The 26,075-nt window shown below is 43.9% G+C and overlaps 1 protein-coding gene across 1 annotated transcript; it reads right to left on the reverse strand.

Moving 5' to 3' along the window:
• Window positions 1-711: 711 nt before the first annotated feature.
• LOC308157211 (paired amphipathic helix protein Sin3a-like) lies at window positions 712-23,285 on the reverse strand. Its single transcript, XM_080530721.1, has 21 exons — window positions 23,252-23,285; window positions 21,030-21,240; window positions 20,493-20,672; window positions 20,112-20,218; window positions 19,283-19,598; window positions 18,439-18,693; window positions 17,563-17,715; window positions 16,551-16,706; window positions 14,064-14,150; window positions 13,675-13,793; window positions 11,965-12,175; window positions 11,412-11,528; window positions 10,737-10,975; window positions 10,347-10,530; window positions 9,370-9,976; window positions 8,710-8,879; window positions 8,344-8,517; window positions 7,297-7,389; window positions 5,754-5,848; window positions 2,216-2,441; window positions 712-1,052 (listed from the first exon to the last, which is right to left on the reverse strand). Exons 2-21 carry the CDS (start codon window positions 21,216-21,218, stop codon window positions 816-818), a joined length of 3,915 nt encoding a protein of 1,304 aa, XP_080386847.1. The 5' UTR covers window positions 21,219-21,240; window positions 23,252-23,285; the 3' UTR covers window positions 712-815.
• Between the last annotated feature and the right edge of the window lie 2,790 nt (window positions 23,286-26,075).

Consider the following 26,075-nt stretch of genomic DNA (forward strand, 5'->3'; position numbering starts at 1 on the left):
TGTTGTACAACGATTACTGTCTGGAAACATATTGTAGAAAACGGCCAAGAAGAAGAAAAGGTTTCTACTTTGCTACTGAAGGCTTGTATGACAAAAACACAGAACACAAAAAGGAAAAAGGCTCTAATAAATTCATTTTGGTAAAAACCGTAATTAAAACGTTTGCATTTTCAATATACTGTACTTCTCATCAGTAACCTTTGACTAAGGTTCATACTAAGTTTGTTAGGGGTACACTACACATCAATGCACATATCTGTGATAAAAAAAAGAAAAAAGGACAAAGCTATAAACAAGCTATTTACAGAACATCAGCAGTGTATAGGCAGTCAGATCTTACTGTACTTGACTGGCTGGTATACTGGCATGGGTCTTTACCAAATATCTGCACTGTGGTTGCCAGAGACGTTTGTGCATACATAGCGATAGTACACACACCCACACCACTTGAAGAAAAAGTTAAAGTCAACATTCACAGGCTATACAATTTTACAGTTCAAGGCCAAAAAACAACCTCATGACCTGATGCAGATACATTTTCATTATAGTTCATGTATCTGCTGTCTACAGTCACCCTCCCACTCTCAAGACTGATGTGGTTTCTAGAGCAGATGATGGATAGCTGGCCACCCCTGGAATTTGGCATAAAGTCCTGCAAAAGTAGACCCCCCATCTTAAAAGTCCTTATAAAAACAAATATAAAGTTCTCTGTTTAAGTCTCTGGCTGTTTAGCAAATGGCTGCCACATTGATCGCTGCTGATGAGGGTGAGCATCGGGCTGCTATCCTCTGTTCCTTGGACTGACGGCGGCGGGACTAGGGCGGCCCGAGTGAAGCGCCGCCCCCGTACTTGACGCGGTACTTGTTGATGTTCAGGTAGTGGAGGACCTCGGGGTTGCAGGTTGTAGAGCAAGGCAACAGCCCCTCGCGCCGCTCGCCCATCAGCCACTTGCGGTTGGTGGCCTGCATGTCGCTGGTCACATGCTCATCTGCCCAGGTGTCCACCAGCCCTTGAAAGCGCCTGTGCAGGCGGGTGTGCACTCTCTGGTGGGACTAGACAGGGAGACAGAAGGCAGACATAAGATAAGCTTCTTTTTTGTTGTTGTTGTTGCACAAAAACATCCCCAAAAAATTAAACAGGTAAACTTGACATATCACTTGAGAATACATCGACTGATGCTGCTTCCCATCTACCGACCCTTTCTCTGAAGCTTGTGTGATTAAGTACTCCCAGCACAGAGTTAAAAGCATAGGATTGGTGTAAGCATGGAACCATATCTCTAACAACTAGGGGTGTAACGGATCACCTAACTCACGGATCGGATCGTGTCACGGATTTTGAGTCACGGATCGGATCATTTTTCGGAACACAAAACATATATTTTTTCCTTGAATTCTGTAAAAACACCACTTTTAATGTGTGAAACAAAAAAACAACATTCAAGATGTCAAAACTGATATATATATCACATATATATATATAACATCTATATATAACAACATATATATATAACAACATATATATAACATCACTGCTGCGTAGTACTTTTTGTGTGTGTTTACACAATCACCCAGGCTGCTTAGCGGGTGATATGACGTGATATAATTGGGACAGAGATGAGTGAATGAATGTTGTTGTCAACTCAGTACACATGCAGAGAGTGAGAATAAAGCGCACATGATTGTTTTTCTACCGGTTACATTTGAATGAATGAATGGTCTTTATTGTCATTGCTACAGTACAGGTACCAAACAACGAAATTTAGGAGGGGTGGCTCCCCTGGTGTTAGGAAAGAAAAAAAAAAAAAAAAAAAATTTTGCTATTGATCCGCGGTACACATGCGTTCCGAACCGTGGAGGGCGATCCGAACGGATCACGGATTATCCGTGATCCGTTACACCCCTACTAACAACTGTCCATTCCTTGTCCATACCCTTTTTGTTTTCCGATTTTTTAATTATTATTGGAGAATAGAAGCATAAATGTCAGGTATAAGAATATACAAATGTCAAAAACAAGTTATACAATTGACTTCAAAATAAAGTAAATAAACAAAAAAAAAACGTTATCCCCCATTTGGTGTTCGAACAGAGAACTAGAACACCTTTTTTCCCCCCCTTGTCCATACCCATGAGGGAGAGTACACAACTACACACTTCAGGAGAAAAGGTGGAGGAATAGGAGCAGCATTTCAATTGCACGTGGTGGAGCCTACCTGGTGGGCCCGTGTCAGGGCGGTGCGCCTATACATGTAGTCCTCAGACTTGAAGACGTACACCATCTTGTAAGAGTTGAGCTTGAACATGCACTCTCTCTTCTTCAGGTCCTCAGCGTCGTCCTCCTGGGGCTTCTGGGACATTGCCTTGGCCGCTTTCGCCGCCTTCGCCGCTTGCTGTAGCTCCTCCCACCCTCTCTGGCACTTCCTTATCCGTCGGAGGTTCCTGATTGGGATGAGGACAACGTTTGACATTAGAAGTAGAGGTGATATACATTCCTTGCCTCTGTGCCCACAAATAAGAGAATTCAGTCGACATTGAAAGGGATAGTTCACACACATTTCAAAATTGTTCAAACGGTGTGTGTTGTTTTTGCTAGTAGTTTGTGAGTAGATTGAGATTTCAATGTTCACTATTTCCAGTTGTCACATTGGTTGAGGCAGTGTCCGAATGCTCATACTGATTTAGTATGCATTTTCAAGATTAAAAGGTTCCCAAAAATTACAGAAATTGAGCACAGTATGGATAAAATGTCAGGATGCCATACTAGATTTGTCTTACTCTATTCAGGAAGTAATAATAATAATAATCATAATAATAATAGGAAGTCCTTTCCGATTTTAGTCCCACAAATGAATAGAGCAGTAAGGGAGACGTGCAGTAGCAATTGAATCAGTTACCATGAATAACTTGGTTGAGCTACAGGTGACCGTTTCTGAGTATGACTGAGGTGCAGCATGTTTAAATGTGTTGCTTACTGTACATGTTACTGAACGCCAGGCTCTAAATAGTATGTAGTAGATACTTTTAGTAAACAGTATGAGCTTTGGGACAGAGCCGGAGAATCTAATGACAAGCTTTAGCCTAAATGACTCCATGGTCAATGTAGCACAAACAGCGGAACAACACTAAATGATATTTAGAAGAAGTCAACAGTCTTGCTCATTCGGGCCAAAGTGATCCGTTCTTTCCGCCACAAAGCTGTAACACACTGACAATTACTTTCAATGCACCGAAGAATATTTGAAATCTGAGTGGACCGTCCCTCTAAACCAGTGTCTTGATACCCATGCGTAGCGACTCACCCATTAACAAGAGTTTAACAGGGAAACAAAATCATTAGGGGAGGGGAGGCTCTATTGCAGTAGCAGAAGCAATTCTGTACAGTGCACTTCCGTTTTATATGACATTCATATAATGATTCTCTTGTTAAAGTCTTTTATATCCTTGGCAAACAATATTTTGGGTCAACCAAATTGAATCCAGATTTTTTTTTCTTTGCAAGCATTAAAAAATGCAATTACTATTCACCCCGCTTGAATGAAAGTTTTAAATGTGTACTTACCACACAGGGTACAGGTGAGCGAGGACGGAAACCGTGAAGCATATTTTGCATTCAGGGCTCCACTTTAGCGACATAACAGTGAAGTAGCCAAATTCCAATAATAAAATGGGAGAAACGACACACTTTTAACATTGCCGCCAAAGGGGTTGTTGACAAGCCAGGATATGGGTGGGAAAATACTTTGATGTGCACATACTTCCACTTACAATGTACAGAGCGTTTATGACCATGCAATGAAGTTCAAACTTAACTGCAAAAAAAAATGTCTGGTTTCCACTGCTGTTGAAAGTATTTTTGTTGTTGTTGTTGTTGTTGTTGGTGAAAAGGAAGAGAATCATCATGTCTATAAAATTGTTTTGTGCCAAACTTCTCATAATTTCTAATATGAGAAACACAGACAAAATGTGGGTGAGGGCACTGATAAATCATATCAGGTCAAGACAAGTATCGAATTTATGCGATGGGTTAAAAAGGGGGGAGGAAAACAGAGCAAAAAATTGAGGATTTTTTTTTTTTGGAGCGGGTCTTTTGGCAGCCCATTGAAATGTATGACACATCATGGAAAGCCATCTCAAAAACGGCAACAAGCACTGAAAACCAAAGACAGACAGGCTTGATGTGCAACACTCATCTCGGGCATAAAAAAGAGGACCCGACCACCCTTCCATGCAATGCTCTGAGAAGTCTGGAAAGAAATACACGAACATTTGAGCATTTTAACAATTCAGACCATCATTTTATTCACAAGCCCCTCTCTTCTGTACAAGTGTTGCAGATAGCCTAGATATGTGCTTGACCAGGTTTTATCAGGAGTTATCAGCACTTGTCTTGTAAACTCGTATAAAAACCTCACCCACAACAAAAAGATTGCAACGGGAGTGCACTGTATCCTTAAATTGTTTTACACATTATATCGAGTACACTGAACACCCAAATTGTCAAATCGTACAACATTTACAGTTTATCTAAACAGTGATTAAATAAGTCACATACAGAACGTTTCGTATGAATACAATCACATGAACACAGGGCATAGGATGATACGGTATAGATAAAACAAAAGAAAATCCATGATTTCAGGTTAATCCTTTTCTCTGCTATGTTTCAGTCTAGTCCAACCAGATGGCCTTGTTGTCGTTGTTTGCATCTCATACCCAACGCCACAAAACAAAAATGGCCACAGTGACAATGCAATGAATGTAAAGACTGAGAGCGTTGCACAATGTGTACACATAGAATCTCAGCCGAAACCAAATGGCTAGTCTATACTCTAGCAGAGAAAATAATTGTTGTACAGAACACTAGTATGAGTGATGGTATAAAAATACTTTTCCCGTACACACACAGGCTACGGTTAAGCAATGTGAAAAGTACTCATGATTCGGCTGTCGGCCTTATATCAAATCACTACTGTTGCCTTATTTCTCACAATAAAATAATTGAATGAAATACAATTTGAATATTCTAACCCAATAAATTGATGTCTGATGTTGAGCAAGAAAGTTCAAATAAATACTAGCTTACTAATATAATCTAAAAAAAAAAAAAAAAATGCAACATTATAATAAATAGTCCCCTGTATTAAAAAGATGGCAGGATAAAGTGCAATCTTAGTGAGAAAAAGGCAGAGGGGCCGGAAACAGAGACACAACAAGCAGCTCTTGGGAGTCGACAGCCGATGACATTTTTCTCCAAACAGGATGACAGGCACTATGAACATTTTCTACATAACAACTTATATATTTGCGCTTTAACTTTTTCTGGAAAAAACGTTTGAAAAATATGACCCCACAGTCAACATTGCTATGGCATAACTTTTTTTTCTTTTTCTTTCCCAGACAAGTGCTTGACCGGATCAGACTTGGGATCCCCCTCAAGTTTTGAGGCTACGGAGAGCCCCTGAAAGTTGGGTTTGTTGTGCTAAAAAAAACTGACCCAGAACCTTTTGTGTTTCCCCTCCTTTTCTTTCTTTCTTTTTTTTTTTTTTATTCCCTGCTGGGACGGCTTTGTTTGGGCTCATCCTCAAAATGAGCCTTTTCTTTTTTTTGTCATGTCAGAGCTGGTTTGCCTAGTGAAACAGTGCCATGGCTGGCTGGCTAGAGCCATAGGGCAGATGCTTTAGCTGTGTGTAGACAGGAGGAGGAGGAGGAGGAGTGGGGTGGGTGTGGGGGGCGGCACAGCTGGGGCCTCACCTGGGGAGAAACACAGGCTTCTGGGCCAGGTGTTCACGGAGCTCTGGAGACGCTGAGTCAGAGTGCAGGTACCTTCCCACGTAGTCAGACCACCGCTGTTCAAGTGGAGAAACACACCAGTTACACAGCCGCCCGAGTGTGTTGTAATACATTAAGATGGTTTATAGTACTAAAACACTTTATTCAACTGATCATAGTCTTGACTTAAAGGATTAAGCTGAATCAGGATAAAGCCTACACATTGCCAGGTCCCTCTTGGAAAAGAGATTCCTTATCTCAATGAGGTCATCTAGTTAAATAAAGGTTTAAAAAAAATATGTTTTTATAATAAACTCCTTGACCTGCGGGGTATCCACAGACCAGGGGGGTATTGCATCAACGTTGCTAAAGGAAAATCTAGGCTTATTAAGCCTAGATTTTCCTTTAGCGACGTTGATGGGATCTGTGGTAGGGCTGCACGATTAATCGATTTTAAATCGAAATCGCGATTTGAAATGATGCGATTAGCTAATCGCAAAGCCTGCGATTTGCCTTTTTTTTTTTTTTTGCTATTTAGCAGACGCTTTTAATCCAAAGCGATTTACAATTACGAATTACAGGGACATTCCCCCTGGAGTAACTGAGGGCTAAGTGCCTTACTCAAGGGCACACTAGTAGTGGTGTGGTTTCAGGCGGGATTTGAACTCACACAACCTTCCGATCACAAGTCCAACTCACTAGACCACCACTACACGTATGGGATACGTCATACAGCGCGTCGGATTCAACGTCAATGAACGTCAACGTCAATGAACGTCAACAATGAACGTCAACAATGAACGTGAACGTCAATGAACGTCAACGTCAATGAACGCACACCAACAACATCGCATCGTATTTTTTGAAAGTACCTGCCCTTTTCCAAACAGCTTCCAATTAAGCTTTCCTAGATGGTTGTGTGAAACAAACCACCTGAGTCAGTTAGTAATGCTCCATCACATGTTTTAATCTGAAGCTTGATTTTAAAGCAACCCAACTTTAAAGCAACCCAATGTAAGTTTAGTTCTTTCACTCGTAGCTCGGGCTGTGGGGGTGCTAGAGGAGGGAGCCTCTAAGTCCCCTGAAGACGTACAAACAAACTGCACGTTGATACGACCTTCCTAGCCGGAGATATGGCCACACTTTCCAAAAACTTCCTTTTTTTTTTTTTTGCTATTTAAAAAAAAAAAAAACGGAAATTAATCGCAATCGCGATATCTGTCCAAATAATCGCAATTCGATTTTTTTTCCCCAAATCGTGCAGCCCTAATCTGTGGTGGTCTGTGGACCAGTGCTAATGAAAACAATATATTGCAAATGATGATGTGTGAGTGTATTGTGTCGGGTATATATTGTATGGAACTACTGAAGTTAAGGAGAAACTGCAAGTGTGCACGCATGCACACACGTTTGATACTGTATCATTAGAATAAAGTTGTGAAAGAACATTGGTGATCATGTGCAACTGTGACGCACACAACACACACAACACACACAACACACACACACACACACACACACACACCTCTGCCTCTGCCGGTTCATCAGAGTTGTCCTCCTCAGAGTCCAGCAGCTCCACCGCCAGAGACACACTCCCCCGGCTCTTCAGGAACATCAGCTGTACCACAGGAAGTCAAACATCTCAAGTCAACAACATCATCCAGACACAAGTCTTAGAGAGAACAGTTAGTGTGATACTGAGGGGGGGATCCTGGCAGTGGGGTAGCCTTATTTAATGCTATCTTAGTTTCTCTTAGGTCATGTTCTCACATGAAAGTCCGAATCGAGACCCAGAGCAAGTGGATGAGTTCGCAACATTGTTGCATAAATTATTTCTCTGATTTGCGTTCTTACAGCCCTTCATGTAAACGAAGTAACATATGCAATCGAAGCAACAGACGTGGTAGTTGATGGTCAGAAAAAGAGAAAATTGCCCGTTCGTCCCGCTCTTATCCATATCAACACGCCTGCGCTGTTGTTTTCCTATGGACTGCGTCGGGCAGCATTCTCACCAAAAGCGAAGCGAAGCAAAGTGATGGATGCGTTGTTTCTAACCGAAGCGAAACCACCCTTTTCAAGCGGAGCATCCAAGAGTTCTCTGTTTCAAGTGAAGAAAATGTTCTAGTGAGAACACCCCCTTAGTCTTTTTCCACCGCCCTGCGTTTGTTTAGGTTAGTATTATGTTAGGCAGGATTGTATTATGGGTTATGTGTATTTGTAGTGGCCCAATAGCGTTTTTGTAAAAATAAAGAACCTTTTGTATTGGTACCCAGCGACTGTCCTCTCTGAAGTGGCCGCCTTCTTATGTTTATGGCTTTGTGGCAGCACTTTGTTTATGACGTTGAGACGACAACATCAGTCGTAACAATCATAGAGAAGACAGGGAGAGTAAGTCTTAGAGAGAACAGTCAGTGGGATACTGAGGGGAGGGGGTGGGGGGGGGGGGGGTGTGGGCGAGAAGAAAGCAAGCAAAACACAGAGAGAGAGAGAGAGAGAGAGAGAGAGAGAGAGAAGTGAGACAGAGAGAGAGAAGTCAGACAGAGAAAGCATCTCAAGAGGCAGGCGTCATTACCTTGAAACAGTTCTCGTCCGACATGAGCTGCTCTGCCTTGCGCTGGTAGGTCCCCTCGGCCGTGGCTCTGGAGGCCTGGGTGGACAGGGCGCCCCCGGTGGCCTTGTTGGCACTCTCGCTCAGGTAGAGGTCCGTCACCCGCACGCAAACGTCGTCACTCACAATGTGCTGGAGCTGGACACAGGGGAGGCGACAAAAGGCGTATTGGTTATGGAGTTTTACCTCGAAACTGGCCGCCACATTCGCCACATTTGAGTATGTGAGAGAAGAATTTGGGTTCCAGTTCAGCGTCAGATTCAGAAATAACTCTGACTGACTGGATCCTCTGATTGGCCAAACTCTCCTGTTTCCGTGGCCTGTACTGACCTGCCTGACGATGCTCTGGATGAGCTTGTCCATGGTGAAGGCCATGAAGGCGTGGATGGTGAACATCTCCCGAAGGGAGTCCTCGTACTGAGCCGGCTCCATGTTGCCGTCCAGAAGGTTCCGAACCATCTCCAGGAAGGCAGAGTAGTAATCCTCCACTTCAATGTCCACTGTGAGAGGGGGAGGAAGGAAAAGAAGATCTTTCATACGTATCAGGGTTCCCACACCTTCTGAAACATACAATTCAAGCACCTTTCAAACACCTTACAAGCACCTTTCAAGGATTTTCAAGGACTTTCAAGACTCAATTGCCTCAAATTCAAGGACCCAACTCGGCATAGTTTGAGACAGAACTAGTTGACGAACTAAGTAAAACTTTTGGGAATATATTTTATTTTTTGGAGAGAGAGAGAGAGAGAGAGAGAGAGAGAGAGAGAGAGAGAGAGAGAGAGAGAGAGAGAGAGGGGGGAATTCAAGAACTTTCAATGACCCATGTCTATTTTCAAAAACTTTTAAGACCTTAAGACCTTACCTTCTCAAATTCACAAACTTTAAAGGATTTCAAGGACCCATGGGAACCCTGATGAAAAGTGATGATCTCAACCTACGACATCAAAGGGTGCAGCCTGTGTGTCTGCTAAATGTTACTTCTCGACTTACTTGGCTCTTTCAGTCTCAGCTGGATGGCAGGATTGTCGTTCTTCTCCCGTTTGACACCCAGGACCTCCCTCTCCCACTCCCGCTCCCGGCAGTCCTCCTCGATCTGCCGCTCCGCCTGTCCGTAGATGCGCAGCAGCCGCGAGCACAGGATCTGGTGCAGGCGCAGGAAGATGTACCAGTTGTTGTTGACGTAGTACATGTTGTAGGCGTCGTCTAAGCCCCTCAGCTTCTGGGCCCCGGTGTTGCTGAAGAGGAGCTTGGACTTGGCCGATCCGCCACCGCTGCCACCGCCGCCGGGCAACCCGTTGTGCTTCTTCGAGCCGTCTTCGTCCTGCTCGGCCGCCTCCTCTTCCTCCTCCTCCTCCTCCTCTTCCTCCACGTCCGACAGGTCTCCGCGGCGCGCGAACAGCATGTCGGGGACGAAGTGGTGGATGATCTGTTTGATCTTGTACTTGTCGTCTTTCTGGATGCCCGCCTGCCGCTTGACGTGGTGGATGATGAGCGCGGCGGCGTCCTCCAGGATCTGGCTGTCTTCGTAGGGCAGGGTGATGTGGGGGCCGCTGGGAGGGGCGGAGGCCGTGGTGTCCTCGGCCGCCTGCTCCTGACGCTGAAGGGGGAACAACGGAGAAGACGTGAGAAGACGCCTGAGATCTTCGCTACGCCGTAGGGTTTTAGTTTAATTAAGCGGTGTCAGTCAGTCAGTGGGTGGGTTCAGTTTAGGCCTCAAACAGACCATAGCGTGCTGACACCCTATCCCCGTCGTCAGCCCGTTAATAGAAATGTACTAATATTTTAAGATTTACACATTAGAATCTGGCTTCTTTTTATCATGTAGTATCAGTATCATGGCACTAGTTAGTTACCCACTGATATCACTTTTGGTTTCTTCGGGCCTCTGACATGACATGACCTGAAGCTGTTGACAGGGACATTCACTGAGAGACAAAGTGTCTCGTTCCTGTTTCGCCTTCTCTTACCTCATCATATATCGTCTCAATTTCGTTGAGCAAGGTCTTGGAGCGGAACACCTTGGTGTCGTTCTGCTTGAAGTTGATGCCTTGATGGTCGAGTGACTTCAGGTAATACTTCTCGTTCTGCTCTCTCCAGATCTTGTTGAAGCCTCTCTGGGCTTCCCTCCACTCCTCCTCTTTCATCTTCAACCTGAACCGAAAAAAGAAGAAAAGAAACACACACACAAAGCTATTTCAGAATATTCACTATGAAGCCATGCATACAAGCTTTTGGGACGGTTAAATTAACTTGTTCATCGAATAACACATACAACAGCTACAGTTCCCTAAACCTAACACTTGTAAGATACTCCTATGACGGAAGAGGGGAAGATCTGTTAAGTCATTGTATCGAACCTCTTAAGCACTATGGGAACGGACACAGCTGGGTTCCTTTTCAGCCCGTCGATGATGTCAGCGGCCTTGTCTCCGTATATCCTCTGGATAGCCTTGCGGTGGATGACCTCAGAGCCACCGCCCATGGTGTTGTCCAGCCGGAACTTGACCTGCTCCTCTGCAGACATGCGGGACAGACGCCTCTGCACTGTCTCCAGGACTTTGATGGTGGCTAGGTTAGTCTCCAGCACCACGTCCAGCTGCGGAGGGGAGGGGGGGGGGGGGAGTAGAGCAATCAACACAACGTTATGCAACAAGTAAAGCAATAAATGCCACAATTCAGCAACGTTGGACCTTGCATTCAACGGCTAAATGTCGACCTGTGCTCAGCCCCCCCCCCAACGCCCTCCTATGTTTACAATCCGACTTGTGCACACTGCACAAAATGAAATCATGTAGTTAGCTGAATATGGTTTCTATGCCATCATTTCCCAGGGGAGCAGTGTGCATTCAACTCCTTTTGAATACAAATAAGCAGCTAAAATCCCCACCTCCATTTTGCTGCACCTACTCTATCGTTGATAGAATCCGCGGCGCTGGATAAAATCCACTAGACGCACCCAACCCCCCCCCCCCCACCCAGTAACTCGTGCATTACAGTCGGCTGTCATAATGCAAGGGTAAAGAGTTTCTCACCTCGAAACGCTCGTCCTCGCATCGGTAAATGTGCTCTTCATACTGGGTTTTCTTGGAGCTGACGAAGGTGGAGTCCTCTGACCATGAAGGGAATGACACCCACGTGTCATTAAGCACCTAGGAAAATAAGAAAACGTTGTTACAAATCAGGGTTGTATTTGATGAACATGTCATTTATACATAACTAATAACACAATGGACCCCCCCCCCCCCCCCCATGTTGGGAACCACTGGCCTAAATGACTGAGCTCAATGCTGCTGCCCTCACCTCTTTGGTCCTGACCCCCCTCCCCCCCAGCTCAATGCTGCTCTCTCTCACCTCTTTGGTCCTGACCTCCCCAGCTCAATGCTGCTCTCTCTCACCTCTTTGGTCCTGACCCCCCTCCCCCAGCTCAATGCTGCTCTCTCTCTCACCTCTTTGGTCCTGACCTCCCCAGCTCAATGCTGCTCTCTCTCACCTCTTTGGTCCTGACCCCCCTCCCCCAGCTCAATGCTGCTCTCTCTCTCACCTCTTTGGTCCTGACCTCCCCAGCTCAATGCTGCTCTCTCTCACCTCTTTGCACAGCGGGGTCCTTCCTGTACACTTGGGCTGCTGGTAGCTCTTGGGCAGCGCCCTGTAGCTGGAGCCCAGCCTCTTACAGGAAGCATAGTCGATCTCCATGGCGATGCCCTCCGTGGCCCTCTCCTTGGGAAAGCTCTCGATGTGGGTGGACTCCCGGTAGCCCAGGAAGTTCTTGAACCAGGTAAACAGCTCCGGGAATTTTCTGTATGGGGGTTTCACAATGGGTGTTAGCTGGGAGCTTAACGCTTCTGCTTGTTTATAAAAGCTCTCACTGGCACAGCACCAGAATATCTAAAAGACCTTTTGCTAGCATATCAGCCCAATAGAGCTCTCAGGTCTTCTGACGCTGGTTTTCTCTGTGTACCACATGTACAAAAGAAGAGATTTGGTGAGGATGCATTCTCATTTTATGCACCCAGATTGTGGAATGCACTGCCAGTTTACATTAGGGATGCAACCTCAGTAAATATGTTCAAGTCAAGACTAAAAACCCATCTTTTTAATATTGCCTTTAAATGACTAAATAATTCAATTATGATTATATAATGATTGGAGCACTTTGAGCTGCAACGTTTGCAGGAAAAGCGCTATACAAACAAAAGTTGTTATTATTATTATTATTATTATTATTATTATTATTAAAAGCGACAATTAGAGATTACAGGGACACAGTCTCCCTGGAGTAACTGAGGGCTAAGTGCCTTACTCAAGAGCACACTAGTGGTGGTGTTCCCAGGTGGGATTTGAACTCATTGTGACCTTTTGATCATTAGTCCAACTCACTATCACTATTCACAATCACTATCCACAAGGCCACCACCACTCCTACATACACACATATATATACAGTACAGGCCAAAAGTTTGGACACACCTTCTCATTCAATGTGTTTCCTTTATTTTCATGACAATTTGGTACATTGTAGATTCTCACTGAAGGCATCAAAACTATGAATATGAACACATAGGAATTATGTATTTAACAATAAAGTGTGAAATAACTCTAAATATGTCTTATATTTTAGATTCCTCAAAGTAGCCACCCTTTGCTTTTTTGTTGTTAATAAAATATATAATAATAATATTAAATATAATATGTGTTAATAATAATATGTTATTGTATATATATATAATATTATTATTATATATTTTATTAACAACAACCATTTTTTATTTTATTAACAACAAAAAAGCAAAGGGTGGCTACTTTGAGGAATCTAAAATCTAAGACATATTTAGAGTTATTTCACACTTTTTTGTTAAGTACATCATTCCACATGTGTTCATTCATAGTTTTGATGCCTTCAGTGAGAATCTACAATGTAAATAGTCATGAAAATAAAGGAAACACATTGAATGAGAAGGTGTGTCCAAACTTTTGGCCTGTTCTGTATATATATAGGAATATAGGATATAGCATAGGAATATGCTAATATATATATATGTATATATACAGTATATATATGCAACGTTTGCAGGAAAAGCGCTAATATCAAATCAAATCAAAAGTTATTACGTTATTATTATTATTATATATTATCATATTATATATAATATATAATATATAATATTCTTAGATATAGGCCAAATATAACAAGCCTATCCCAAGGCTGCCGATGAACACAACTGAATAACACAATGAAAAACTGTCATGTTGAGATGAACAGCTGTTACACTTGAGCGACAGCGCCTGTAAGCTTACCCCAGAAATGGCAACACTAGCTGCACAAGCTCAGCCCGAGAGATTACTTCCTGATTGAAGATGAGCAGGCATCGCAGGAAGTTGTCATAGGCCTCTGAGCTCCGCAAGGCTTTCCTCACCTGTGACAAAGAAGAAGTTCTTCAACAAAGACTAAGGGAACTGAATAGCTTCACAGAATGTTAGGAGGGATACTGCAGCATTATCACACGGCCAATTAATTAATTCGAATCAGAATAATACAATACGGGCAGCTTGAAAAGATTAATATTGGCAAAATAATTTCAAAGTGTCGTTCATTCACGTCATATCTGTATAATATTCACCTTACAACATTTGGGGAGTTCTGCTTTTAATCCCAGCAGAGATTTATGGTCTAAAATACTACTGACCTTTTCAAAGAACAGAGATTCAGTGCCAATGCCGTGTTTGCTGGCTTCTGCCATGGCGTGATCCTTCCCCATCATCTTGGGTTTCTTCTGCAATGGCAAAAGAGAGGAGAGTGAATCACAGGGTATATACAGGAATCTTGAGGTTAATTTCAATACCTTTCTAAGACTTTTTAAAGACCTTGTCAATATTTTTCCAGGCCACTTCGAGTTGTAACCGTTCACATCAGTGACACCTTTAACTTAACCGTTTTAGTTTGCAATAGACTAGACCACTATCATACAACAGAATCTCCGGTTCATCTTAGTTTTTTTATAAAAACTAATAAATTCACAAACTTTTACTAAAGGTTTTTAGGACTCAAACTCTTTGGACAGTCTAATTCAGAAAAATACCTACAAAATTCAAGACCTCATAAAATCGTGATAAGACTTTTTATTATCTTGATTTTCCCAAAATTGATTCATCAACTTGTAATACTTTTCAAGACACCGCGGATACCCTGTGCAATGTGCAAAAGAGAGTAGAGAGTGAATCAGGATGACTTCATGACTTATATTGGACAGATGAGCTTCTGAGCTTCTTATAATTACAAGTGTATAGCATGTCCTCCAGCAGGTAGTGACAAATGTGTCCATGATACACATGTAAAACGCATCAGGTTGCAATGAAAACACTTTTGCTTCCTTGCTCACAAGTCCCAATCTTGCGTCCTCTAACGCCTACACACGTGACCGGCCGCCCTCCAAGACAATGGATGTCAATCAGCTCATACCAACGAAAACATTTATCCATTCCATTGCATGGGTTAGGGGGGTATTTACATTTTGAGCAGTGAGTTTACCATCTCAACTCTGTTACACTCACCCTTCTAAACCCAACTGCAAACACAGAGTCCAAGCACCACTGCAACCATGTGCTATGCTGCCACAAAACAGTACTGCTCACTCCATCCTCAATATTGGCACAAACATCGCCATGGAAACATCCAACCTTTACCTGCTACCTCACCAAAAAGCTAGCAACTCAACGGCACGGGTTGAAGAGTGAGGTTACGGGAAGCCTAGGTGGCGTAGCGGGTTAAGCGTCGACCATGTAACTGCAGGATTCATGTCCGGACATGTCCTGCTTGTCATCCTTTCTCTCTCTCTCTCTCACCCATCCTTCCTGTCATAATCTACACCAGGGGTGGCCAACCAGTCGGAGACTAAGAGCCACAAAACATTGTTGGGGTACCAGAAAGAGCCACATCATACATGCGGGCTCAGAAAAGCGCTCATTCACACACGCAATACATTTCCAATAGGCTATGAGACCAGTGTTGTCATTTCAGCAAAAGCCAAGGTATGGCAAGGTCTGAGTGGGGGGGTTGAAGGGGGGTTCCCCCTCTCTGTGTTTTTTTTTCTTCAAATCAGTTGTGCAATAGTCAATTTTGGTGAGTTGTTTCTATACAATTTACTTATGTGACATTAAGGTAATGAATAAAGGAGACAACTACAGTATGCAGGTAGTAGCCTACATCTTTCCTAGCAGGCAGACTGGTTCAATCTCCTTAGAAACAAAACATAACCGATTTAGCTATTCTCAACTCTAAACGAACTGCACTGTTAAAACGCTAGATTTAGTCCTCACCTGTGTCCCTGTCCCTGTCATCTGTTTAGACCTCACCTGTGTCCCTGTACTTGTCTCTGCTGCCCTTTGACCAAGAGGTCTTTATATCCATTTTCCTTTTTTTCCCTGGCATATTTGTTTTACCAGCTCACCTAGTAAAAGTGAGACAATTGATAATATCAAAAACATGCTTGCACACACATATAACTTACTCACACACAAGTCAGTGTTACTGGCCCCAATTTGGTACAATTATTACTGAAATTATTGAGAATTGACATACGTAAACAAGCTCTTGTAATCTTTAATGTTCGCTAACTAGCGAACTCACTAAAATAACATTAGAACATGTTTGTATTGACAGAACATGACATGAACTTGTTCATTAATATGTTACATTTCAACCAACAGTAGTATGTAAATGGCATTTATACAGTTTGTTTAACCCACCTGAATGAACGAGAATCGTGGACAAGGTTTTAACATTAACGTTACTTGTGGCTTGTTTATTGAGGAACCGATGTCGCTCCACCAGTGTTGCCAGACTGGGCTACTTTTGGTCACTCTGGACGGGTGGATTCGGCAGCTTTTAGACTGGTTGGGCTTGAAATTGATTTATTTTTAAAAATAATAATAACTTGAAGAGTGAGGTTACCACTTGCTACACAAGTACTATGAATCCTACAGGCGGACCCAGCTGGGTAGGTACCTCTTCAGCCCACCAATGAGGTTCAAGCTTCTGTCCCCTTGTTTTTAGATATTATTCAACTTTAAGTGCTGTAACTCTCGTACACTCTCGTCATACTCTTAACTGCTTGTTGGGAATCCTGCAGAGGGAGGGAGGGAGGGTGAGCTGGCTGTCAACTAGAAGCTGTTACCTTCATGGGCGGCGTGGTGCCCACTCCAGAGTGCCTTCTGATTGGACAGCCGTTCTGGTTGAGCCTCTGCTTGTTGTTCAGCAGAGGCCTCTTCACCGTGCCGCCGTGGTCGTTGCGCACAGACTCCGCCCTGTCCGCCGTGGTCTTGCTCAGTAGCTGGGGAGGTAACGACACAAACAGTTTGGCATATAAAATAATAGGGCATTCTGGGGCGCTTAGTTGGCGTAGTGGACTAAGTGTTGACCTCGTAACCGCAGGGTTCCCGGTTCGATTCCGGCCGCGGGCATATCCTGCATGTCATCCTTCTCTCTCCCTCACCCAGCCTTCCTGTCTTATCTCTACTATCTCTATCACAATAAAGAAAACCTATAAGTGGGACTACCCCACTCAGAAAAATAACTTTAAAAAAGATATAATAATAATAATAATAATAATAGGGCATTCTAATACAATGTCTCTGAGGGGATGCACAACTTATCTATGGGCAGTTTCCAGGAAATCTTTAAAGCATTAAAAATAGTCTAAAATCCATTGTTGGTGATGGACAAGAGATGGTCTTAGTGCTACAAAGCTTTCGGGATATGCATCTCTAGTATGCCAACAAGCAGAGTTAAGAGCAAAATAAGTATCCTTATAAATACTGCTTCCGGCTAACAGTTTCAACACTTCTCACGAGCTGCACCCCGCCTCTCTCTTCCTCAACCACTCAGAGACTCACCCTCACTCTCCACTTTCAAATCCCACCTCAAAACCTACCTGTTCTCCCATGCATACAACCTCCCCTACCCCTAACCATCTCCCCTAACCCTGCCACCCCCCTCCCACCCTGGACATTGCTGAGTTAATTGTTGCCCGTTCGTTAACTCTGTGTTCTATGTGCTCATGTTATCTGTTGCTTGTTATTTCTGTGTTTTCTGTTTTTTCCCATATTGTCAGTGTCTTTGAGCCCCGGAAAAGCGCTATATAAAAACAATGAATTATTATTATTATTATTATTATTATTAACACTTACCACTGAACTGTTAGCGTCTGGGAGGAACTGTCCGAACTCTGAGAGGAGGTCTTCCTGGTTCTTGAAGAGTCGTGCCACCTGGGCATAGACCTCCTGTTCAGTCAATGCCGGGGTGTAGTTCCCCCCTGCCTCTTTAGCATTACGCTGCTCCTTCTAAAAAAGCCAACAAAACAGACAACGGTTATAGATTATACCATAATTATAACAAAAAAAATTATGAGGGGGTGGGATGCAGTTTGTTTTCATTTCTAAAACTGGTTCTGTTGTGCTACACAAAACACTAATGCTACACGCAACATTCTTGAATGCTTGAATATTCTTGATTCCTGGGGGGTATTCCATCAACGTAAAATCCAGGCTGATTTTGATTTATTAGTTTTGCGAGACTTATAAAAACATTTGCCTGGATTTTCCTTTACGACATCTTCCAATTCTCTGGGTTCTGCGTTCGTAAATTCACTCTGAGAGCGCCGGAGCTCACACTGGGTTCAACATCATAAAAGGACCAAGTAATTTGATTGGACACGAGTGCTGATCACATTCCAGAGCGAATTTACGAACGCAGCCTGTGTGTGTTTAAATATTCTGGAGGGTGCCTTGATGGTTAAGCACAACTGCCCTGTTCAGGGAGCATTAAACGGTTGACTGAACTGAATGCTTTCTGTGACTGGCATAAACGCTGCATCCCCTTTCGTGATGCGTGGACTCCCCCACATGGATTTGAAAGGAATTGACTGGACTAAGAGATGTTGGTGGAAACTCCCTTGTGCCCGTGCTCACGCCAACTCATACTTTTAAATCCAAATGAGGAAGTGCGTAAGTGCAGAGTTCAGGAAAAGGGTCACGAATGACGGACACAGCACCAATGTTCCCCACCTGGTAGGTGTGCAGAATCTCAAGGAAGGCTTTGTAGATGTCGGGCTGGCCCTGGAAGCGGTTTTTGATCTTGTTGACGTAGTTGATGGCGTGGTTAAACTCCACAGGCTGGTTGTTCTGCAGGGGCGGGCCACTAGAGGGGGTGCTGCTGACGGGGGTGTGGGACTGGGCCGAGGGGGAGCGGGGGGACGCGTACGAGGGGATGGAAGAGGGGTTGGGTTGGCTGGTCGGAGTCAGGGCTGGAGACTGCATCGGCTGTGGGGAAGGAGAGACCTCAGTGAGCTTTCATGCTTCAACGTCAGTAATGCAGAAAGGTCTTCGTCTTTACCCATATGAGTAGATACAATATTAGCAAGCAATGAATTAGCGAGTTTGTGCCTTCAGGCACTTTGAGTTGCCCCTGTTGTATGAAATGTGCTACACAAATAAACTTGCTGTGACTTGTTTGTATAAGCAAATTAACCAATGTCACTTAAAAAACAGAATAAACATTTTTCGGTCCTTATTACATATATTTTAAACTTCAAGACAAAGTATTTTTAAAAATGCAGGTGAAAAAAACACACATACTTCTTGTTTGATACAAGTAATACATACATGTATAACCCTAAAGCTATAAGCGAGTAAGTAAGTAAGTAAGTAGGTAAAATGTATTTCTATAGCACCTATCCCAGACCAGGAGTCACAAAGTGCTTTACATATATAAGAACATAATAAAAGAGCAAAAGTTATAGCAGGTTAAAATGACAAGTGAAAACAAGTGAAAATAAGAACAAGAAACAAAACAACAAGTGTACAACAATATCAACAGGACACAGAAAGACTTGTGGTGTGTGGTGCTGACCTTGCTGGTCTTGGCTGGTGTGGGCTGGGCAGGCAGAGGGGGGGCTGCCGTGGTGGCGGGAGGGGCAGCAGGCTGCTGCACGGCCGGGTGGTGGGGCACCGGCTGGCTGGGCGGGCCTGTCGGAGGGATGTTCTGGACCGAGATGCCGTGCGGGGTGATGTAATGGATCTGACCTGGCGTGGTCACGTTGACCAGGTCGTTGGTCTGGACCTCGATCTTGTAGCCTGGCGGCAGGAAGGTGTTGAAGCCCATGATGAGGTCGGGGTGACCCTTGAAGAGCTGGGACACCCGGCTGATCACTCCAGGAGTGTCGATGCTGTGAGGAAAGAGAACGGGAGTTCATACTTTCAGACGGCATCTCTGTTTCTCGAACCGTTCGGCCAAAGATGTTTAAAACAAGGTAAGTAATTAAGTAAGTAAAACTTTATTTCTATAGCGCCCTTCACAGCACGGATGCACAGGGTGCTTTACATCAAAGATACGGGATAAAATGGGTGAAAAGAAAAGTGCAATCAAACATCGTCAAAAGGTATTAAAAATTAAAAAACACAGAGGAACACCCCAAAGGGACAACATAAACAGAACATAAACAGGAACATACGGTAGCTATGGGTTACTAAAGGCCTGCCTAAACAGATGAGTCTTTAATTGCCGTTTAAAAATGAGTTCTGAGGGAGCGGCTCTCAGGTCAGGGCGTTCCAGAGTCTTGGGGCGGTCACCTCAAACGCTCTGTCCCCTTTAGAGGTCATGATGGTCTAGGCGATTGTTGTCAACACAAGAATGTCTACGGAGAAGCTACAGTGAAAGGCCACCCTGCATTGAAACTGACCTCTGAGACTTGAACTCCTTCATGATGTCAAGGAAGTCGTTATAAACTTGGGGCTGGTTCCCAAACTGGAGCTTCACCTGGTCCAGATAGGACAGCGCATCTTCAACCTATGGACACAGCAGGGAAGGTCAAATACATTTCGTAGACAGAAGGCATCAAGACCATCAAACTTCACATTAAGCTCCGTTGAGGTGCCATGCCTTTGAATAGGTGACAGTTATAGCTGTTATATTACAACTTTGTTAAGTGATGACAAACTTCCCCTCATACCTTATCATTAGGCTGATCTTTAGGTCTAGCTCACTTTAGTTTAATACATGTATGGATTTGAGACCAAGTCAAAGGGGTGTACAGTGAATCAGTTCAGTTATGTAAAAGCACCTTCAGTCGCTGGAACTGCTGGCCCTGAGTTGAGGCCATTGGTGTGGGAGGGTGGGCGTGGCTCTGGACCACTGCAGGCCCTTGTGATTGGACTGCTGGGCTGTGGGGGTGGGGCCCAACATGAGCAGCGGGACTATTGGCATGTCCATGACCACTGGAGCTCTGAGGCATCGTGGGAACCTGGAAGTTCAGTCAGATATTAGCGTTCTCGTGCTTAATTCCATACCTACCTGAATTCAGAAGTGTGACAAACTGTGAATGCTGTCATTACAATTTAACAACATGAGAATAGGCAAAACATGGCAAAAGTTCATAACTTAAAAATACAATCTGCTTGAATTAGCAACAATTTACAAACCTCTGGTCAAATTAGGCTAAAAGTCTTCATTTGCAAATAATCTAGCACTGGTAGCCCAGAGATCCTAATGCCAGTCCAAACTTTTCCAATCTCATATAACTTTGAGATGCAATTGGAGGATAATGCTCTTGGTCGTAGGGTGTACAACCCCATGAAGGGATAAAGGCATGAACCCATACCTGGTATCCTTGGGGGATGGAGTACTGGATGCCAGCGGAGGGCTGCATGTTGTCGGTCACAGCCTCGTACACGGCCGGGGCGGGGGCGAGGGCGCGGTGCTGGAAGCCCTCAGCGGAGCCTGGGAGGCGACGCTGCTGCTGCTGCTGAGGGGCAAATACTGTTTCCTGTTCCTCCGCACGCCTCTTCATTGTATACTCATACTCAAACGGGCTAGAACACAAGAGCAGATAAACACACCTGTCAGACATTTATTTTTTTTATTTTTTGGGGGGCATTTAGCAGACAAAATACAGTTTTGGTTTTTTTGCATAGACACTGGAGAAACAGAGAAACAGTACAGGGGGGGACAGTAAAGGGGAAAAGCGGGTGTCTCGGGAGACACAGTGCTGGGGGTAGTAGATGTCTCAGGAGGAGCAGTTACGGTGTAACCTTAGACATGACAGAGTAAGAGCAATGTGATGACGTGAATGGCGTAAACGCCAAGCACAGTGTTAGGATTGTGTTATCATGAGTAACCGGTAACCACGGTGCAGCCTCATAGTCTCGTTCACTCAGGTCTGTCACACTCACACCGTTCGTTTCAAGGTTGACGAGGCAACACCTTTATATGCCATATCGAATGAATGGAATCAGCATCATCGACAGATGTGTTCCAAACCCCTGTGCTCGCTCGGCAGTGCCCTCAGACCCCTGTGCTCGCTCGGCAGTGCCCTCAGATCGGTCAACAACCAGTGACTCTGGACTACACGCTGCAGCAGCAGTGGGCAACCCTGACGTCCACGTCACTGCATTTGGGTTTCACCAGAGGACGGTAGTAGTAGCTTAGCTACCTCCTTTACAACCAGCAGCAGCACCCAGCAATACCCCCGCAAACACAACTCTGTCCCGACCAGCTTGGGGACTCCTCTATCGGGGGCGTCGCAACGACGATCGTTGCAGCGATCAGCGATCGGCCTTAATAACGGGATACAACGACAACGATGACAGCTTGTCTATAATAACTGGTGGAGTGGAGAGAGGCGCTTCTTTAGCAGGTCCGGACGCCTAACTACCCCAACTACCCCATGCACATGACACAATCGATGCACAGTAAAACCAAATAGGGGCACGAAAAACACAACCACGACTTGGAAAAATTAGCGTAGAAAGCGTAGAAAGAAAAACAAATCAGCTAACCCCAAAGATGGGTATGTTTTGCTGGCTAAAGCTACATAAGAAGCTCGCTTGCGGGAGTCCTGCCCCTTCCTTCCCCTCCCCCAGACCAGGCCAGGCCCTGATCACATCCTCAGGCTCGAGTCGTGCGCGCCCGAACTTGTGGCTAATGTAACACCCCCCAGCATGGATCAGGTCAACGCTGCTTCCAACCAGCACACAACACTGTTATAGCTAAGCCAACACGAGCGATTGTGCGATCTTCAGATCTATCAGTCTTGCCAACTATCCAGGGACGATCGTGAAAACAGACACATTGGGTTATCTCGCTAAAGTTAGCTCGCTGCTACTAGAGAGTCAGTTAGCTTAACCCCCGTTAGCTTAGCATCAACATGATGTTAGTGCCGTTTCTGTCGCGATTCTGACCCACACAACAAGTCCCACAACCAACCGAGACATCGACTTTTATTTTCGAAATTTCACAATTAACATGCGAATATTGCGAGGAGGAGTCAGTTTTTACAACCGTTCGTTATTAATCATGCCTGGTTGTAAAGGAGCTAGCTAATAGATATTATATATTTACATTTCGGTCCTGCTGCCAGGCTGCTCAACGTGAATCATGTCGATGCTGCGATGCTAAAATACGTTATTACGAAGCTACTTTAAGCTAGCGACCTTTTTACGACATTGTTCGTTTTTTTCCATAGCTTAAATGTTAAGCGATCAAAAACAAAACAGGTCCGTGTTTGTCGTTTTCATGTTTTGGGAAAATGACCCGATGAATCGCTATGGGGGGAAATGTGGGAGTTGGACTTAGCTTCTATCGGTCACTCGGTGACAAGGTTAGCGGTGCTAACCAGCTTTAGCAGCACTAAGCTAACCGCGTTAGCAGCCATGGAGCTGCCGCTCGCTGAGAAATGTACGTTAGCTTCAAATGAGGCTAGCTCGGTAGCTAAGCTAACACTCACCTCGCAATAGTGCGACCCACCGATAAGCAACAAACTCGTCAGATCAAATGTAGATGTCGCCAGAAATGACTCGTAACAGATTCTCACCGGTGAATTACCTCTAAGCAGTAAAGGTGGACGATGCAGTCTCCGGTTGAAATGTCAGAGAAGAGCTGCCCAGTGTAGCAACACCGCTAACAACAATCTGGTTCCTTGAAAAGAGGCGTGGTTCAAGGGTGCGTTCGTAAAATCCGCTCCGAGAGCGCCGGAGCGCACACTGGGTTCGACGTTATAAAGGAACCGAGTGATTTGATTGGACGAGAGGGGATTCCGCGAGTGCTGATCAGATTTCCAGAGCGCGTTTACGAATGTACTCCCAGATGAAGGCGGGTCAGTCTCCTCCCATTCTGAATGATAATTGGTCACTGGTCAGATTCCCACTTCCCAGTCAGTCAACAGAAAGGTTGCGGGCCTATTCAAAAACAAGTTCTAGCCCCTACTCCGGAGACACTTGTGTGTACTGGGAGAATCTGATTCCCCCCCCCTATCATTTCAGATTGTTATTATTTTTTGATCAAGGTGAATCAGAAAAGTAACTTTAAGTCGAAACTTTGTGTGCTTGATTAGCTGGCTAAAAGTATTACAATTATTGGTAGTGGAGGAAGTTTAGTGAGCCATCGGCCTCACTCTCTCTCACTCACTCACTCACACACACACACACACACACACACACACACACACACACACGCACACGCACTCTCTCTCTCTCTCTCTCTCTCTCTCTCTCTCTCTCTCTCTCTCTCTCTCTCTCTCTCACACACACACACTATGCTGGGACCTATACTGAAAAATGCATGCACTCACTGCAATGTAAGTCGCTTTGGATAAAAGTGTCAGCTGAATGGCATATTATAGTGAGATAATATAATATATACATTATAATATAATATAGTGAGTTCTATCTATCTAGAAATATAAATACACTTTTGGTGACCATTGAAACCCATGTTGAGTTGTACAACATGAACAGTGTCAAAATGGTTTCTTCAGATTTCTTGATTAAGAGTTGTGAGAACATTATGAATTAAAAGCTTTTATTTGATGGTATTTGTGTACATATTGGTTTCACCATTTAGAAATTACAACACTTTTTATATATTGTCTCACACAATTGGCTTGACAGGTGTTTCTAGTTTGTTGTGTTTTCTCAGTACAGGCCTGGCAGAGCATTACCAGAGAAGATACCCAATATCTGGTGAGGTCACAGACTTCATGCAGTTATTGCATGCAAAAGATTGTCGACCAAATAGTAAACATGATTCATTCGGTCGGAGTCTACCTCCGGAGTCTATCTCCGGTCAAGGGAAGTGCATCGAAGTGGATGTTTTGTCTCTAACTATAGTAGTAAGTCTTTTACAAATGACTTACTAAGTATAATCATTCATGATTTGCATTTGAATGACCTACATTATCATTCTTGTCACTGCATGACAATCCACATTTGTTATTTGTTATAGCCTACAATTGTTATTTTATTTGAAGCCAAATGTACTGCTTAATATTGCTTTCGAGAGGGACGAAGAGATAACATAATCCAGCATACAATACATTAGTGTGAAGAAATAAATTAAACTATGATTTGAAGCTTTGGTTTGTAAAGCAGGATTTGTCTGTGACGGTGGTAACAAACCAATGTTTCACTTTTTGATTTAAATGCATACAGTATACAGATTGAAGTAGAAATTGAAAATCAATATGCTATTATAAATTTCATCATGTTCACCCAGAACCATATTGTGATATCGGCAATGTAACTCCTGCATAATATTATTAATGTGTTATCTGCACCAGTTTTAAGTTTGGAATCTTTGTGTTTAAATCATTACGTTTAAGTCATCCCTTATGGAACATACAGTATTACAATTGATGCTGCTACAACAGTAAAGGTCTTGTGTAGTTACCATACATGACGCAGCATGCATATAGCATACAACATTTCACATAATGGTATGATAAACTCTATGTATTCAGTGAAGAAGGACCATCTGAAGAATAACATGAGTGAGAGACAAGACCACAGTCACGGCCATGGCAGAGGCGTCTGCTGTATCTGGAGGGGGGGGGGGAAGTGAAAAAAAAACAAATAGACAAGACTGTCAATTCGGGCAAAAGTCAGTTCATTCAAAATTCGCAGCACTAGATGGTTGCAATAACCGTTTGTTATTTTTGTTGGTGGAAATGACCTGCAATTTTAGTCTACTCCTACCTTTTGAGCTTGTTACGGTTGTTGTTGTTGTTGTTGTTTTTGTTGCCATGGTGATGCCTGTGGTTGTGGTTGTAAGGGTATTAGGTGGTGACGGTGTGGTTAGAAGGAGACTAACAGGACCAGAGCGGACAGTGTACGTTCTGGTCAGCAGGTTATTAACTAACGTCTCGTTGTTGTTTCTTGGTTGTGCTTCTTCGCATGGGTCAAGGCACTTCTGAGAGGGCAGGGTGGTGATACAGAGATGCACTGTGCACTCCACGTACATCTGCAGCGGACAGGAAACCCAGTAAACCACATGCTATACTTACATTCTAAACATGCTGACTTGACACAGTATATTCATCTATGTTTTTGGAGAGATTCTCAAATATATATCTGGGAAAACTATGTGAGAGAAATGTAGATCATAAACAAACTGATTTTATAAAGTTTCCAGATGGAAAATTGTATTAGTCACAAATTATGAAATGGTCAGACAGACAGACAGACAGACAGACAGACAGACCGTGGTTCCTTGAGGTTCCAGAGTGCTTAAGTCGATTCGGTACACCCTGGAAGTGGAGGATGATGTAATAATCTCCAGTGTTTCTTTTCCGGTCACACACCTGAGCGAGAGAGAGAGAGAGAGAGAGAGAGAGAGAGAGAGAGAGAGAGAGAGAGAGAGAGAGAGAGAGAGA

This window comes from Nansenia antarctica, assembly GCF_963989245.1.
Source record: "Nansenia antarctica genome assembly, chromosome: 5".
Lineage (NCBI taxonomy): Eukaryota > Metazoa > Chordata > Actinopteri > Argentiniformes > Microstomatidae > Nansenia > Nansenia antarctica.